Source organism: Hyperolius riggenbachi, chromosome 6, assembly GCF_040937935.1.
Source record: "Hyperolius riggenbachi isolate aHypRig1 chromosome 6, aHypRig1.pri, whole genome shotgun sequence".
NCBI classification, from domain to species: Eukaryota; Metazoa; Chordata; class Amphibia; order Anura; family Hyperoliidae; genus Hyperolius; species Hyperolius riggenbachi.
Window position 1 is genome coordinate 269,779,944 of NC_090651.1, and position 19,261 is coordinate 269,799,204.

Below are 19,261 nucleotides of genomic sequence, written 5' to 3' on the forward strand. Positions count from 1 at the left end.
AAAATTGCTGGCGACAGTGGGCAGCCTTGACGTGTACCTCTTTGTATAAGGATGGGATCTTTGGTGTTTCCAGGTAGCTTAAGGTAGGCCCTAGGTGTGGAGTATAGTTGGCGGATGATATGAGCAAATGCCCCCTTGAGGCCAACACAATGCATCACTTCATGCATATAATTCCATGAGATGGTGTCGAAGGCCTTTTCAATATCCAAGGCCAACGACACCACCTGGGTCCCTGAAGCTTTGGCATGGTGGAGTATATTAATAGTCTTGCGGACATTGTCCGCCGCTTGCCTGAATGGTACAAATCCCACCTGGTCACGGTCTATCAGGGCCGGAAGGACTTTGTTAATACGGGCAGCTAGTATGCTTGTTAGTATTTTGTAGTCCTGATTTAATAGGGCTTTGGGCCTATAATTTTTGGTGTTGAGCTTATCACGATCAGGTTTAGGGAGAGTGGTTATGTGGGAGTCCAGGAACTCAGGGAAGTCCAATGTTTTAGTTCTAAGGGTATTGAAGCATTTAGTAAGATAAGGGGTTAGTGTTGCAGAAAATTTCTTGTAGTAAATGGAGCTTAACCCGTCTGGGCCTGGGGCTTTGTGGAGTTTTGTTTTTTTAATGACATCTTCTATTTCTTCATCAGTAAATTTTCTATTAATTTCCTGGACTGCTTTAGTGGTGAGTCTGGGCATGTGGGCAGATTCGAGGAAGTCAGGTATATTTACCCGAACAGGAGATGGGCGGGATGAGTATAAGTCAGAGTAGTATGCATGAAAGGCTTGATATATTTCGTCAGGGTTACTAGTAATGCGCCCAGAGGGTGTACGAATCTTATTAATGGTGTTAAATTTTTTTTGGTTGCGGAGTTTGGCAGCCAACCAGGAGTCAGGTTTATTTGCATATCTGTAATAGCTGGCTTTAGTTAATCTAAGGACCCTTTCAGTGGATTTTGCTAGTATAACATCTAACTGCTCCCTCGTGTCCCTTATTTGTTTGAGGAGAAAGAGGGATGGTTCTTGTTGGTGAATACGTTGAAGTCTGAGTAATTTGAAATGTAGGTTATCATACTGCTCTAGGGAGCGCCTCTTGATACGGGAAGCTGTTTTAATGAGAAACCCTCTGACAGCAGCTTTATGCGCTAGCCATAGAGTGACTGGCGATATATTGTTGACATCATTCAGGTCAAAATATTCCCTAAGAAATTCTGAGATCTGGGCTCTGGTGGACTGATTTATGACTAAGGATTCATTTAGTCGCCAGCAGGGACGTGGGGATGTCTGAATGTGAAGATCTATGCTGAGGAGCAGGAGGTCATGATCTGAGAAAGTAACTGGGATATGTCTCAGGTAGCGCAGAGATGGCGTAAGTGAGGAAGTGACCAAAATATGGTCTATTTTTGCATAGGTTCCATGTGCGCTAGAGAAGTGCGTGTACCCTCTTTTTTCCCCATATAGTTCTCTCCAGACGTCTACCAAAAAATTATCTTCAATCATTAACCTTCCTGGCGGTAAGCCCGAGCTGAGCTCGGGCTATGCCGCGCAGGAAGATATCTCAGCCCCTGGTGGAGCGATTTGCTCCATTTAAAATGCTGTACGCGCAGCTAGCACTTTGCTAGCCGCGCGTACAGCTTGATCGCCGCCGCTCTGCGGCGATCGCCCGTACGCAGCGGCGCAAGAGGGCCCCCCCCCCCGCCAGAGCCCTGCGCTGCCCGGACCAATGAGTTCCGGGCAGCGCTATGGGCTGGATCGGAGGTGTCTGACGTCAGGACGTCGGCTGACGTCCATGACGTCATTCCGATCGTCGCCATGGCGACAGGAGAAGCCAAACAGGGGAGCGCGTTATATACGCGTTCCCCTGTTTGCTATTGATGCCGGCGACGATCGCACTAGAGGGACACATGCGCCCTCTAGTGGTGTTTCATGTAGCTACCACTCTGGTAGCTTTACATGAAACACAAAAAAAAAAATAAAAAAAAAAAGGATTTTTGCCATTTTGTCAAAAAAAATTAACCGCCAGGAGGGTTAAGGATAATTGGGAGCGTTGGGCTTTAGATAACTTATCTGGTGATGGCCTAGATTTATCAAGCCTCTCATGCATAGTTAGATTGAAGTCACCGCACCATATGAACATTGTATTGGGCCCTATCTCAAGGTCGTTCTGTATTTCCGTAAATATTTGGAGCGCGTTTTCTGGGGGGGCATAGCAGTTGATTAAATATAGGTTTTTGTCATAAAGTGTGCCTTTTAAGATGATGTAACACCCTTCGGGACCTGTTTCAACTGATGATATATCAATAGGTAGCGTGTTCCTGATTACCACCATTACCCCTCTGTGCTTTTTACTAGCTCTGGAATGGAACACATTAGTAAAATGTTTGTGGAAAAAGCTGGGACAGGAGGATTCGGTAAAGTGCGTCTCCTGTAGACATATAATGTCTGGCTTATGCTTTTCCATTTCTAAAAATGCCTTTCTCCTCTTCAATGGGGAGTTAAATCCTCTGACATTGAGGGATATTAATTTCACAGATTCCATAAGGTTTAATTAGGGAGATTCTATTAGTATGATCTATTGTGACGAAGGAGGGAGGTTTCTTGGGGGAGCAGGTGACCAACTTTGAAAATAAAACAGTAACACACTTAAAATAAACCACAGGAGATTTGCAACTGAGCAAACTCCTGAACCTTACAAAAATGAGATATATTATCAGGAAGGCAGTATAGGGGGACTTACGAGTCCCCCCCATCACCTGCCTAGGGTCTATGAGGACAGCATATTTGACCTGAGTGAGGCGAGGCCAGACTAAACATTCGCGAGGGGAATTACCCTCGTCCTATTTCGTCCAGACCCGTTCTCCTGGGAGCATGGGTGCCCAAAGAGGTAGAACCGGGGCCCGCCACTGCACCCGAATGTCAAACTCAACAGTACGGGCCCAGCGGCCAGCCAGGTCCCACCCCGGGCACCTCCATCCAGAGTTGGGTGGTCCCATGTAGGACATATATTGTGTGAAGGGATGGGTTTTCAATAAGTAACATCTAATCGGAATATCATAGCCATATTGAGGACATATCAAACAGTACATCAAAGTTAGCTAGCTCATCACAAGGGTAGCAACTGTATGACCTGGAACATGTAAGTGCAAACCTACATAAATAATAAAGTCTTACATACGGTATTACTAGCATGTTCTTAAGTAAGAATAGACAGTATGCTGAAGGTGAGGGTCTTAAGCATAACAAATGGGAGCAGTTGCTGTTTAGAGCCCAGGTAGGCTGTGTCCCTGTAACAATAAGGAGAGAAAAAAGCAGCCAGCAGGCTTGCGTGCTGTTAGGATCAGTTCTTCCGATCAGATAAGATACAAAAATACAAAAATATAAAACGTAGAAAACAGGTAGAGTGATGAATTAGGAAGTTCACACTTATCTTGGAGAAGAGGCCGGAGACCTAGAAGCGGAACCCGCCCTTCGTCCGGCTGGCTGCCAAATGCGTTAAGAGCGTTGTGGTCTTGAAGTTTCGGAAGCTTGAGGTATAACCACTGTAATGTTCGCCGCTTCTAGGATATGCTTGCCTTCTTCCAGCGAGGTAATACGATGGAGTGTCCCCTGCAAGGTTAAAAATCAGGGAGCACGGGAAACCCCACTTGTAGCGGATGCCCTCCGTTAATAAAGCTTGTGTTACTGGTCTGAACGCTCTTCGCTTTTGTAACGTTAGCGGTGAGAGATCCGCGTAGAGTTGTACAGACGTAGGGACATCCGGCAGTGCTGTTAGGTTCCGGGCTGCTGCCATTATCTGCTCTTTTGTTTCGTGGTAGTGAAATTTTAACACTACATCACGGGGTAAGTCCGGATTCCGGGGCCTTCCCAAAGCTCTGTGTATTCTGTCCAGGCGCAATAAAGATGGGTCTAGTTGCGGTAGAATTGCAGCAAACAGATTCGTAGCTACTGCTCGGACATCCGTAAAGGACTCAGGCAAACCCCGTATTCTAATGTTAGATCTGCGGGCCCGGTTTTCCTGGTCTTCTAACCTGGCTTCCAGGGCCTCTATTCTTTGCTCGTGTGCATCTAGGCGTTTTTTGTCCTTAGTCAGAGCGTCTGCAAATGAGTCCAACCGTTGTTCGATCACGTGGACTCGCTCACCCAGGTCACGGATGTTGGTATTAATGCTCGTGACTGCAGATTCTAGCTCCTTCTTAGCCAGTATCTATTTTTTATCCTTATGCTCACTACAGTGTCATTTGCCTTTAAGAATTCATTCATGGTATGTCACTCCATTCCATCCGGATTTGCCATTTCTTTGTTGTCTACCTCCTTGCCACCAACAACTATTATGTCCCATTCTAATCATCCACTCACTCTAATTGCCACTTCCCGTTGGCTCGAGCCTCATCACTTACCTGTCTCTCCAGGTAGCATCCAGTGACCCCTTTGTGCATGAGCTGCTCCCTCTGTTTACTTCCCCATATGGATGTTTGTACTTTGTCTCTGAATGACCTCTTGACTCATAAGCATTACAATTACTTTCTGTTGTATCATTTCTTTTCCAGGGCAGTTTCCAAGCTACTCTCACACCCCAAGGATGGACCAGGAGGCAACCCAAAATAAACACGGCCACGGGTAAGTAAAAAAAATATTTACCAAACATGCATCACACAAATACATATTAATATACATTGCCCCCTAGTCCTTCACTCAGGCTCAATACACTCCATTTCTTATACATATATATATATATATATATATATACACACACATACACATATTTGTAGTTGAAATTATTATATATATATATATATATATATATATATATATATATATATATATATATATATATATATATATATATATATATATATTCAGACTGTGCTTGTCTGTGTGTGTGTGGTGTGTCTGTGTGTGTGTGTGTGTCTGTGTGTCTGTGTGTGTGTCGCCATCACTCAAAAATGCCTCGACCAATTTCAACAAAACTTGGTATACAGATCTCAGATCTAAAATGCCTCGACCAATTTCAACAAAACTTGGTATACAGATCCCAGATCTCATTGTTGAACATGATTATGTTAAATGATGTTCCCTGATATCAGGCAAGTATTGCCTCGTGGGTACAAGGCTTTAAACTCCCAGCAGTAGCAGCATCTTGGCAGGGGTGAGTGTGCAGTCAGTGGGAGAAACACAGATTTCTAATCCTTGTATTCAGCTGGTGTAACAGTGTAAAAAAAAAAAAAAATTCCCAACATCCCTTTAGACCGGCTGCCTTCTCCAGTCCTCTGATTCTCTGTGTATAAGAACTTTCCCTACACCTCTAAAGGGATACAGGGAAACCTTTCTTCTCCTGCATGTGTATAAGTTGTTAAATCTGAAGTCCCATTGTTCAGGCTGTCGGAGCCTATTAACCATTAAGGGCCGGTTCACACGGACGGCAGGCGGCGTTGGGGTGGCCAGGAAGTCGCGTCGTCCTGCGACGTCCCGTTCGGTGGCGGCGGTACAGAGATCGTCGCGATCGGCGTTTCTCGTCCCCGCAGGGGGACATATAGCCGCGCCGGCTAGCCGTCCCTGGACGTTGCATGCGGCTTCTAGGGACGGCCGAAACGATGCGTTAAATCGGGATCAGAAAGCCGCGTTTATGCAATCGACGGTAATCACTTGAATGGGAGAGTTTAGCCGATGGGTCCCGAACGCTTGACGGTAGATGCCGCCAAGCGTCCGTGTGAACCGGCCCTTAAGGACCACGGGCTTAAATCCCCCCTAAAGACCATGTCATTTTTCACAAAATAGGCCACTGCAGCTTTAAGGTCTCACTGCAGGCCACACCCCTTTTCTGCCCACCAACAGAGTCTCTGTTGGTGGGCAATGATTGCTCCCAGGATGTTTATTTTTTGGGGGGCAAATATTTATTTTATTTAAAAAAAATACATTTTATCATTTTTTAATTATTTAAATATCTATCTCTCCCCCCCTCCCTTCACCCGCCAGCCAATCAGTGCGATCGGCTGTCATAGGCTTCAGCCTATGACAGCAGATCGCTCCAGTGCCTTCCCAGGGGACAGCCGAGTGACACGGCTGTCCCCAGTACGGCACTGGCGTAGATCGCAGCACTGTACACATTAAATAGACGGCAATTTCGGCGTCTAACAGTCTCCTAGTGGCGATCTCGCTGGGAGACTGATGACGGAGTGGAGCTCCGTCATCCGAGTGGAGATGAGCGCGCATCACCCCCCCCCCCCCCCCCCCCGGACTGCACGCCGATTGTAATAAAACAGGGGCAACAGGAAGATTTAAGTACACTACAAGCAGTTTGAAATGGGAGGAAGTTGTGGACTGCTAAGAGCTCATGGAAAGTTGCTCCTGTTAATTGCCTGAGGAAGCAGTTTAAAATCCTAAGAAACACGGCACATTTTTGAGGAGTATACAATAAAATTTTTGCGTGAAATTGACTTATCGAGTCTTCATTGGATAGGTAAGTCCACCACTACCTCCCATTTTTATACCATTTTTACTGTATTTTAATCATCCTTGTACCTCTGTTTTGTTATATTATCCTTTGGGAATTAATGCCTTCCAATTAGAGGAATCCAGACAACACTAGTCACAAATTTCTTATTATCCTAAGAAATACCTATGTCTTTAAATTAGAATACTATAAACGACAGTTACACAAACCTTCTTATTCTAAGTAATACAAATGTTTTTCAGCAGTAATACATATGACAGCTGAAATAACTTTTGTCTTTCGGGACCAGCTGCCTAACTCTCCTTAAGGACCAGGCAATTTTGCCTGGGGGGGGGGGCGCATTTGGGGGGGTCAGGCAGCCGGATCCCTGGTAGGGCTAAGCTGGGTATTGTTTTCTTGGTGTGGCCAGGTGTCCCCCGTATTGCAGGCAGCCTTTACTCACCTCCCAGGCTCCAGTGATGAGCAGCTCTAGCCCCCTCCGCTCTGGCCAGCATCCTCGCTCGCACTGCCGCTAAGTTCCGGGTCAAGGCATGATGACGTCATCGAGCCGGGAACCGACACTAAATGCAGGGCGAGCGGGGATGCCGGCTAGAGCGGAGGAGAGCGACAATCGCCGAGGTAACGTCAGGAAGGTGCGTCCCCGTCCTCTTCTTACCCCTTACCCCACGATCGGCCGGCGATCGCGTGATCAGGAGCCAATCGTGATGGCTCCTGATCAGTGAAGGGAGATGTCAGCTGTCATATGACACTCGTACTGGCGCTCAGTTCCGGGTCGCAGCTTGATGACGCCATCAAGCCGGGACCCGATACTCAGAGCGAGCGGGGATGTTGGCCAGAGCAGCGGATCGCAGGGGGAAACGGCAGGAAGGTGAGTGGATACTCTTCTTCCCCCCCACCGCCGCATCACTAAAAGTGATCACTACGATCCGCCCGCAATCACTATGATTCGCCGGTGATCACGTGATCAGGAGCCAATCGCGATGGCTCCTGATCACTGAGGGGAGATGTCAGCTGTCATAAGACAGCTTAATCTCCTCTTAGGTGCGCACGATCGTGGCGGAACTCTTCGTTTACTGCGATGTTGAATCTATGTCCAGCCAGAGCGGCAGCACCACTTGCTGGACGTAGATTTATACTACGTAGGTCTTTATTAGGTTAAGGAATACCTTCTTGTCACCATTAAAATAAATATTCAACAATCTTTCTTCTACTCTGAAATAACTGTCTTCAATTATTAATACCACTATTCAGTTTTTCATATGTCCTGTCCAATTTCTGATTATTGTCCTTTTATATTTCAGATTCCTTTTGATGGACGACTCTTGCAGGTAAACCAACATGTTTATCTTGTTACTAAATGTAGCATCTATACTTATTATTTTCTTTTCTTCTAGTGCAAAATCTGGACACACAACCGGTAAAGGTAAGTTATGACTTAGAATGTGTTTTTATAAATAGTAATGGTCAAGGTAATGGAAGTAGTTCCAAGTTGACCAAAGATTAATCTTTTCAATGCAAATCTATGAAGCATGAAAATGGACCAATGGACTCTTGCCAAGGTGGAATTTCATTGGTCCATTCTCAAGCTACTTAAATTTGCACTGAAGATTTGGATAATCCTGCCTCAATTTGGAACTCATTGACCATCCCTGATTATAATAAAGAGAAGAAGCAATAACTACAGTATATCTTTCTCAGACTTCATTATTTTTCTTTTCTGAATTCTCTTTTTTTCTAATTTCTAAGTATATTAGCTTCTCTTGGACAACAATTCCATTAGAAACTATTTTACAGTGATCCATATAGTGTTTCACTTAGGCACTGCCCAGTACTATTGTTAGATGAAAAGAAACAGAGTGAGTAGGCCTCCTCACCTGCTCTTTGGTAACTGCTGTTTGTATAACTTTAAATTAGTGTAACTTTAAATTTACTTTTTTCCTGATGGCTTCTTTTGGCATCCAGTGTAACTAAAGACATCCTTCTTCCAATCTCAGTCAATAGTTACCACAATCCTGATAAAGATAATAGAGTAGATGACCTAATCGAAAGGAGACTTTAGTTCTTTTACTTTGGATAACGTCCTATACTGCCAGAGGTATCTATTTTTTGTCCTATGCTCAGCACAGTGTCATTCACCTTCCCGTTGGCTCAAGCCTCATCCCTTACCATGACCCGCTCCATCTGTTTACTTCCCCATATGGCTATTCCAGTTGGATGTTTGTACTACGTACGTGAATGACCTTTTGGCTCATAAGCATTAAAATGACTTCCTGTCTTATCTTTTTTTTCTTTCAGGGCAGTTTCCAAGCTATTCCCATAAGCCAAGGATGGACCAGGAGGCAACCCAAAACAAGCATGGCCACGGGTAAGTAAAAAAAAAACACCCACCAACATGCATCTTTACTCTGGAATACTCATAAGAACATACTGTGATGAATAGCGGAAAAGCCGCCGCGTGTTCTAACAGTAAGGTGGCTGATTCCGCGTCTGATGCGGCGGTTTGTCCGCGTCAGCATGCGTCTGGGTTGTCTGGAACTAGTGATGCACATGGGGAGAATGGCGTGGGGGCCGCCGCATGTTCTGACGGTAAGGTGTCGGATTCCGCGTCTAGTGCAGCGGTTTCCCCGCAGCAACATGTGTCTGGGTTGTCTGGACCTAGTAGTGCACACAGATCGAGAGCTACGCGCGCGCGCGTTGCAAGGCAAGCTCTTCATACCAATAGGAGGAAGATCAGCTGATCAGGCCGGTCAGCTGATTCCTGCTCAGTCAGTGATTGGTTGATGGGAGCTGGGCAGCGCTGTGGGACGCTTTACTATATATATCTCCTGCTGTTCAGTTGCTGGTTGTCTGGCGTTGCGAATGCTTATGTGTTGGCACTCAGACCTTAGTCAGATTGTTCAGTGTGGTGGAACCAGGAGGACCTGGGAATCCACACTTAGCCAGTTACTGTATATTATCTGTGTTATTCTCTAGCATAGTTCCAGGGTGTTGAGATCACGGCCCTCACACCTCAGACTAGGCCTTGTTCTGATATCTGTTATGACCTATAGCTTTACTGACTATTCTTCTGATCTCTGATTTGGTACCTTGCATATCTGATACTCTGTTGCCAACCCGGCCTGTCTGACCCTTGGACTGTCACCCCCCTCTCTGGGTGTCCAGCCTTCCCGCAGGGGTCCCCTGCTCTACAGAGGGGACACTGCTCCTTATCAGTCAGGGACTCCCTCTCCAGGTGTCCCTGACTGCAGTGGAGTCTTCTCTGCTGATTGGACCACCTGCTACCCCGGTGGTCCAAAGGTTACTGTTGCACCAAAACACTTACACACTCAGGTGTCTAGAGGTTAGACATATTTGATTATTGGCGATTCTGAAGATCCTCAATAATCAGGTATATCTGTATTCTTGGGGATACTGCAGATCGCCAAGAATCAGATTCTCTCTCTGGTTGCTGACACCTATCGTTACAGAACGCCAGACCAAAACAATATGGATGCACTTGGCACTTGTCTGGACACACTCACCACCTCGGTGAAAAATATCATCAGAGTGATGAACGGTCAGCAGGCCCAGATCTCTGCCTTATCTGGGTCACTACAAGTCCTACAGACGACTGTCAATTCAGTGCGATCCCCTCCCGTCACAGACTTGAGAAAGTCTGTACCGGAAAAGTTTTTTGGCCATAGATCTGACTTTCAGAATTTTAAGAATCGTGTGATGTCATATTTTGAATTAACCATGTATGATATAAAAAGGTGCATTTTTAAATATGTTATGAACTTGATAAAGCGGAGGGTGAGCCTTCGTGAAACGCGTCGTTTTAATAAATTGTACTTTCCCAGTACTTTTATCTTTGAATGCACCTCTTTTTCCATCCATACTGCGGAGTTCCGTCCGCAGCAGCATATTGGATAGTTTACTTCCGTATATCGCTCCCCGGGTGAGCGTCCTGGTTTCCATCACTACAGACCCCGGAGGACGCCGGGACGTGATGTCACATCCGCCCCTACGTGGGTGAGCCTGGTCCCCGGCTCGGCCAAGTGGGACGCAAGTGTGCTGAGGCTGCGTACGCTGTGCCAGCCACATCTGAATCAGGTGAGACCTGCCCAACAGCAGCGCTGTATTACTTTGGTGGAAGACTCAAAGCGCCCCTTCTTCTTTATTTTTTCTCTATAGTGGTTATACTGGGAGCAGCTGAGCATATTCGACAGGGGCCTGATCGCACCAAGGGGTGTCATCCACCACCCTCTCTTTGCATATTTTGAATTAAGGCCCAATCTGTCAGGGACACAGAGGCACAGAAAATTACCTTTATCAAGACCTTACTCTCAGGGGATGCTCAAACCTGGGCGTATAATTTACCTACAGGGTGTAAGGAAACGCGGAAAAGCCGCCGTCTCTCAAGGTGAGGCGGCTGTTTCCGCGTCCAGCAGGGCGTCACAACGCGGAAAAACCGCCGCATGCCGCTTAGGCAGAGAGGCGGAATCCGCATTGGTAACGGCGGAATCCGCATTGAAAGTGGCGGAATCCGCATTGGAAGCGGCCCCCACATGTGGTACTCAAGATACATTACAAGACAGCTCTGGTGTGGCTGGGACTGATAGTCCACCAGGATTCAGAGTGACACGCGCGCGCACAGAGACAGAGCTTATATAACAGCCAGAAGTAGTCAGCTGACCAGGCTGGTCAGCTGACATTTTCCACAACTTTCATTGGTCCAGCAATTAGGGAGGTCCTGGAAAGGTCCTTGAGTATATATACTGCTGGCTGTTCACTTGTTCCTTGTCTGGCGTGCGATCACATACGTGGGAGCACTCAGATCCGTAGTCAGATCCGCAAGTGTGCCGGGACCAGCTGGAGCTGTAATCCTACACTTAGCTAGATTCTGTTGATAGCTAAAGTACTAGTTTGATTGTGATTATCTGTTATGACCCTTTGCCTGTCTCGACTATCCTCCTGAACTCTGATCTTGTACCTCGATATCTCTGATACTCTGTTGCCGAACCCCGGCTCGTCCTAGACCCTGCTTCTGTCTCCTGATTTTGTACCTTGATATATCTGATACCCTGTTGCCAAACCTTGCCTGTACTTCGACTCTGCTTTTGCCTCCTGATCTTGTACCTTATCTGTCCGTGTGTATCGACCTGGCTTGTCCGACCTCGAGAACCGACCTCACTATTGGAGGCGGTTCCCCGTCCTGTCAGTGGCATCTCCTCCTGAGTGTCACTTTCAGACGAACCTTCCTACTATCAGTCTGACTCCTCCCGTCTTGGAGAGTCCAGATCTGCGGAAGGAATCAGCGCAGTACTTCCGACTGCGCTGAGGCTTGTTACTGTTACACCAAAACTCTACACTCTACTCAGGTGAACAGAGGTTAGCTAGTATATTGGATTATCGGTGAGACTGCAGATCACTTATAATCTGGTATACGTCTGTATTCCCCGTGATACTGCAGATCACCGGTAATCAGACCTCTCTGTGCTTCACCGATCGTTACAGAACGCCAGACCAATAAACTGATGGACGCATGCGCTGACCCTCTGACCGTGCTTGCCACTTCGGTGGATACTATCCATCAAGCACTGGGCCAGCACAAAGCTTTGATTGATGCCCTAACAGGCTCTGTGCAAACCCAGACGTCAGTTGATTCGGTGCGATCCCCTCCTAGTGATGACATACGTATGCCCGTACCAGATACATTTTCCGGCCATAAGTCTGACTTCCGGAATTTTAAGAGTAGAGTGTTATCGTGTTTCGAGTTGAGACCCCGATCCTCGGGGACTGAGACCCAACGGGTCATCTTTATTAAATCTTTGCTGACTGGCGACTCCCAGTCCTGGGCATATAACCTGCCTCCCACTGATACCGCTCTGACCTCGGTAGAGGAATTCTTTAAGGCCATGGCCGTAATTTTCGACGACCCTGACCTTGCTGCGTCCTCTGAGCGGAAGCTCAAACTTTTGCGGCAAGGCAGAGGCTCGGTCGAGGATTATGCGGCAGAATTCCGTAGGTGGTCAGTCACCGCCAGATTCGACAACTATGCCCTGATGGATTACTTCCTGTCTGGGTTGTCGGAGGAGGTCTCTGACCTAATGCTAACCGTACCCGAGCCCAAAACACTCGATGAGGCCATCTCATCGGCCATTCGAGTTGACCGCAGGCTACGCCATCAGAGGCAGACTAGGGGCAGTCACCGTGTCAGGGTGATATCTTACGCGGCACCGTCCGCTGCACCTCTAGTAGCACCTTCTCCGCCTGTCTCACCCTCTCCGGCCTTGCCTCCGCCCGAACCAATGCAGATTGGTTGATTGAAACTGACCTAGGTGGAGCGAAGGCGGAGAATGACGGAACAGCTGTGCCTGTATTGTGCAGCAGCAGGGCATAGGGTGCGAAACTGCCCTAACAGGTCGGGAAACGAGTTTGCCTAGGAGTAGTGGGGGGTGACACCCTGGGCACACAATTTTCAACCCTTAAAGAAAGAAAATTGCTTCTCCCCTGTACTGTTACATGGGATGATAAATCTGTAGCCACTGAGGCTTTTATTGACTCTGGCTCAGCGGCCAATTTCATGAACTTCGAATTCGCTCAGGAGTTGGGTCTTCCACTCACTCCCGTGAGACCCCCCATACAGGTCATGGCAGTGGACGATTCCCCTCTGCAACGGAATCGTGCCCTGTCACAGACCCTGGTGGTGAAGCTCACCATACGGGTATTGCATGGGGAACAATTACAATTTTTTGTGTTACATATGTCAACCTCCACTATCATCCTAGGCATGCCGTGGTTGCAAGTCCATTCGCCGCATATTGACTGGGCCACGGGTCAGTTAACCACCTGGTCACCACATTGTTTTCAGCGGGGTTTGGGGAAGTTAACATTGGGGCAAACCAGAGTCCAGGTGGAGGGTGTACCTGACCATTATTCTGAATATTCTGATGTATTTTGTCCCAAAGCAGCCGATAAATTGCCTCCCCATCGCCCTTTTGACTGTCCCATTGATCTCCGTTCCGGTTGTGTACCCCCCCCCCCCCCCCCCCCCGGGGTCATTTGTACAATTTGTCGGGGCCCGAAAAATTGGCTATGCAGGAGTACATCAGGGAGAATTTGGCCAAGGGGTTTATTCGCCCGTCCCGGTCGCCTGCCGGGGCAGGCTTCTTTTTTGTAAATAAGAAAGACGGAAGCCTGCGGCCCTGCATTGATTACCGCGGTCTTAACAAGATTACAGTGAAGAATCGCTATCCGCTACCTCTGATAGACGATTTGTTCACACAGATCACTGATGCCAAGATCTTTTCTAAGCTGGATTTGCGGGGGGCATACAACCTGATACGCATAAGAAAGGGCGATGAGTGGAAAACGGCCTTTAATACACAAGACGGGCATTATGAGTACCTGGTGATGCCCTTCGGGCTATGTAATGCCCCGGCCGTTTTCCAGGAACTCATCAACGAGGTTTTCAGGGAGGTGTTGGGGAAATTTGTCCTAGTCTACCTAGACGATATCCTTACCTTCTCCAACAACCTCTCTGAACATAGGACCCATGTGAGGTTCGTTTTTAACAAACTAAGGCAGAACTCTTTGTACACAAAGCTTGAAAAGTGTATATTTGAGGTAACTTCTGTCGCTTTCTTGGGGTACATAGTTTCCACCACAGGCCTGTCTATGGATCCTGCCAAGGTTTCCGCTGTTCTGGAGTGGCCTCAGCCCTGAGTCTCTTCAGCGGTTTCTTGGCTTCGCCAACTATTATAGGAGGTTCATAAAGGGGTACTCTACGGTCATTTCTCCCCTTACCAGTCTCACCAAGAAAGGGGCAGATACCACGCACTGGTCTCCTGAGGCGTTACAGGCTTTTTCCACCCTGAAGGGCCTATTTTGTTCAGCACCCATCCTCAGACATGTGGATACGTCTTTTCCGTTTATTGTTGATGTGGATGCTTCGGAGGTCAGGGTGGGGGCTGTGTTGTCTCAGCGATCTGGCTTGCAGGGCAGAATGCACCCGTGTGCTTACTTCTCCCGTAGGTTCTCTCCTGCGGAGAAGAACTACGATATTGGCAACAGAGAGCTCCTAGCCATTAAACTGACTTTCGAGGAATGGCGACATTGGTTAGAGGGAGCTGAGCATACGGTCACGGTCTACACTGACCACAAGAACTTAGAGTACATCGAGGGGGCTAAGAGGTTGAGCCCCCGTCAGGCTCGATGGTCGTTGTTTTTCTCTAGGTTCTCTTTCATTATTACGTACACCCCGGGTAGCAAAAATGTCAAGGCGGATGCTTTATCCAGATGCTTCGAGTCAGAGACAGCACAGCCCTCCGTTCCAGAGACCATTATTCCCCAGAGCTTGGTACTGGCCGCAACAGAGACTTGGGAGGATTGGAAGGAGACTTTGATTCCCTTTCAACAAGACATCCCAGAAGGGAAGCCCGCAGGGGTGCTGTTCATTCCTCTGCCATTTCGTCTTCAGGTTCTAGAGATGTTCCATGCGCATAAGAATGCTGGGCATCCTGGGGCATCTAGAACACAGGATTTGGTAGCCAGATGCGCCTGGTGGCCGTCCTTGGTAGCGGATTGCAAGGAGTACGTGAGGGAATGTGCGATTTGTGCCAAGAGTAAACCCTCCCGGCTGGCACCTATCGGTACCCTGCAGCCTTTGCCCCCCCCCGAGTGAGCCATGGACTCACCTGTCCATGGATTTTGTAGGGGAGCTTCCCAGATCTGAGGGCATGGCGGTCATTTGGGTGGTAGTCGACCGTTTTAGCAAAATGGCCCATTTCGTGCCATTGAAAGGACTCCCCTCAGCTCAGGAAGTGGCCGAGTTATTCATAACTCATATTTTCCGATTTTGCAGTAGGAGAACAGAGGCGCCAGCAGAATAAAAGTGGATAAAACCTTTAAAATTTGCTTGGAGGAAGTGGTGGACTTACCTCCATAAAGCAGACACGAAAGACTGTCTGAAAAGTAGCAATCACATTTATTATATGGTACCCCAAAAGTGCAACGCGTTTCGCAGGCCGAGCCCGCTTCATCAGGCAATAAAGTGGGGACAAAACAGAATTCCAGCAGTAGCAGGTGTAGCGCCTCAGTGGGAGGTGCTACACCTGCTACTGAGGCGCTACACCTGCTACTGCTGGAATTCTGTTTTGTCCCCAATTTATTGCCTGATTAAGCGGGCTTGGCCTGCGAAACGCGTTGCACTTTTGGGGTACCATATAATAAATGTGATTGCTACTTTTCAGACAGTCTTTCGTGTCTGCTTTATGGAGGTAAGTCCACCACTTCCTCCAAGCAAATTTTAAAGGTTTTATCCACTTTTATTCTGCTGGCGCCTCTGTTCTCCTACTGCAAATCCGCGTCCTGGTGGAGGGGTGATCTACCCCTTTTTCTCATCTACAGAGAGCGACTTCTTAATCCTGAGTGAGGACAGGTCTAATCTCCTCACCTGCATTATACAGTGGTTGCCTGTGTGGTAACCCACGTATGTGAGTATATTCTTCTCACTGATTTGCCTTACTTCGTTTATGTTTTAACATACTACACTATATTGGGCTCTCGGTTTCTCTATATTTTATCATATTTTCCGATTACACGGCATTCCTGAAAACATAGTCTCAGACAGGGGAGTCCAATTTGTTTCACGATTTTGGAAGGCTTTTTGCCAGCTCATGGGCATAAAGCTGTCATTTTCGTCAGGCTACCATCCACAGACAAATGGCCAGACGGAGAGGATAAACCAGTGCTTAGAACAGTTTTTGAGGTGTTACGTTGCTGAGGCGCAAGACGATTGGGTTAGATTCTTGCCCTTCGCAGAATTTGCGCAAAATAATTTAAAAAATTCGTCCTCCGGATTTTCTCCTTTTTCGGTAGTGATGGGGAGATCACCCAAATTTTCCCCATTGCCAGTAGCCTCCACTCCATTCCCAGCCCTGGAGACCTGGCAAAGGTCACTTAAGGACCTTTGGGGAACAGTAAAGAGTAACCTGGAAAAGGCTTTTTTGAGTCAGAAGGGTCAAGCTGACAAAAGACGGTCATTGGAGTGGAGGTTCCAACCTGGAGACTTGGTCTGGGTGTCCACACGTCACTTGACCCTGAGATAACCTTCTGACAAGCTAGGTCCCAGGTTTGTGGGTCCATTCCCGGCAGCCAGGAAGATCAACAATGTTACTTATACCGTTGATCTCCCCACCAGCATGCGGGGGGGGGGGGGGGTAAGGTCCTTCCACGTGTCCCTTCTTAAACCAGCAGTCCAGGTGGGTCCTACTCCTCCTCCTCCTGTGTTGGTAGATGCCCAACCCGAATATGAGGTGGAGAAGATTTTAGATTCACGCACGGTACAAAACTCGGTACAGTACCTCGTACATTGGAAAGGGTACGGCATTGAGGAGAGGCAATGGGTACCGGGGACACGCATGCATGCAGATGACTTAAGGAGGGAGTTTCATGCCTTACATCCCGAGAAACCTGGTAGAAGCTGTCCGGAGTCCACTCCTCGGGGGGGGTACTGTAAGGAAACACGGAAAAGCCGCCGTCTCTCAAGGTGAGGCGGCTGTTTCCGCGTCCAGCAGGGCGTCACAACGCGGAAAAACCGCCGCATGCCGCTTAGGCAGAGAGGCGGAATCCGCATTGGGAACGGCGGAATCCGCATTGAAAACGGCGGAATCCGCATTGGAAGCGGCCCCCACATGTGGTGCTCAAGATACATTACAATCCACCATAGAAATCAGGCTGGGTCTCGACCTGGATTTAAGGCCTGATGGCCACTTTTATTGTAGATATCACAGTAAAAAACACACAACGTTTCGACCTCAAGGGTCTTTCTCAAGTGCTTACAGACTATATGTGCAACACCTATATATATAAGTCATAAGACACACCCCCCTAGGGGCGGGCACAATACTTAAAGGGACAAGCCACATAGAACACACTTCATAGGAAACATTTTAAATTGTACGCCTCATTCATGCCATTTGGCGCAAGGGTACCAAGATCAAAGATCCATTTACTTTCTCTACGCAGTAGAGAGATTTGCGGGTCCACACCCTCCTGCGGAAACACCTTTTCCAGTATGCACCACCTCAGATCGCCCACCACATGTCCACATTCATGAAAATGGCGACCTACGGGAGATTCAAACATATCTTTAGTTTTTTCTCTTTCCCTCTTCTCCATATCTTTTTTATAATTCCTAATGTTACTCCTATGCTCGTTAATCCTTCTCCTCCCATCTCTGGACGTCTGCCCTACATAACCCATTCCGCAAGGGCACTTTAACAAATAAATTACATTAATCGTAGTGCATGAATAATTCCCTTTGATCTTAATCTTTGTCCCTTTTGTAGTATGAGTGACATGGTCACCCCGAATGATGGATGAACAATTCTGACAGCTCATGCAAGGGAATGTACCTTTACGGCGGGGAATAAATGATACATTAAAATTCACGCTGGAATATAGTGCTACTAAGTTGCATTTTTTGGATGTGGATGTTGAGATAAGGGGAGGCACTTTCGAGACAGACCTATTCCGCAAGGAGACAGATAGGAACAATGCGCTATTAGCAAGTAGCTGCCACCCCCCATCATTGATTAAAGGGCTCCCTAAGAGTCAGCTCATTAGAGCACGGAGAATCACATCCAGCGATGAAAAGTATCAGAAACAGTCCACCAGAATGGTGGCAGACTATGAGAAGCGAGGATATCTTAGGGAGATAATTGAGGAAACAGCCACCCAGGTAGCTAGAATGGACAGGAGCGATCTGAGAAGGAGAAGGGTAGGTAGAAAGGAGTCCCATGAGGGGGTACAATTTATCTTGACATACGATAACCATGCGGCGGACATTAGGAAATGTCTGCTTGGAGCTTGGTCAGTGGTGGAGACGGATCCGCTGCTATCTAAAATATTCCATTCCCCACCTAGAATGGTATTCAGGAAAGGGAAGAGCATTAGAGATCAGCTAGTGAGAGCAGATTTAAAAGAACCTTGCAAGATCGCCACCTCATTTATTCCCCGCCGTAAAGGTACATTCCCTTGCATGAGCTGTCAGAATTGTTCATCCATCATTCGGGGTGACCATGTCACTCATACTACAAACGGGACAAAGATTAAGATCAAAGGGAATTATTCATGCACTACGATTAATGTAATTTATTTGTTAAAGTGCCCTTGCGGAATGGGTTATGTAGGGCAGACGTCCAGAGATGGGAGGAGAAGGATTAACGAGCATAGGAGTAACATTAGGAATTATAAAAAAGATATGGAGAAGAGGGAAAGAGAAAAAACTAAAGATATGTTTGAATCTCCCGTAGGTCGCCATTTTCATGAATGTGGACATGTGGTGGGCGATCTGAGGTGGTGCATACTGGAAAAGGTGTTTCCGCAGGAGGGTGTGGACCCGCAAATCTCTCTACTGCGTAGAGAAAGTAAATGGATCTTTGATCTTGGTACCCTAGCGCCAAATGGCATGAATGAGGCGTACAATTTAAAATGTTTCCTATGAAGTGTGTTCTATGTGGCTTGTCCCTTTAAGTATTGTGCCCGCCCCTAGGGGGGGGTGTCTTATGACTTATATATATAGGTGTTGCACATATAGTCTGTAAGCACTTGAGAAAGACCCTTGAGGTCGAAACGTTGTGTGTTTTTTACTGTGATATCTACAATAAAAGTGGCCATCAGGCCTTAAATCCAGGTCGAGACCCAGCCTGATTTCTATGGTGGATTGTTGCTACACCTCTGGTGGATACAGGTGGTGACTGGTCGACTCCCTGGTGAATACTAATTTGGGTTGCAGCTGCAAGGTATTTCGTATTGCTCAAGATACATTACAAGA

At 47.3% G+C, this 19,261-nt stretch overlaps 1 protein-coding gene across 1 annotated transcript in view; it reads left to right on the forward strand.

The window, feature by feature from the left end:
* LOC137521480 (uncharacterized) overlaps positions 1-19,261 on the forward strand; it is a 75,686-nt gene that overhangs the window by 33,965 nt on the left and 22,460 nt on the right. The window contains exons 5-8 of the mRNA XM_068240802.1: positions 4,538-4,607; positions 7,743-7,769; positions 7,836-7,864; positions 8,737-8,806. Coding sequence (XP_068096903.1) covers positions 4,538-4,607; positions 7,743-7,769; positions 7,836-7,864; positions 8,737-8,806 — 196 coding nt within the window. The remainder of the gene's footprint in view (positions 1-4,537; positions 4,608-7,742; positions 7,770-7,835; positions 7,865-8,736; positions 8,807-19,261) is intronic.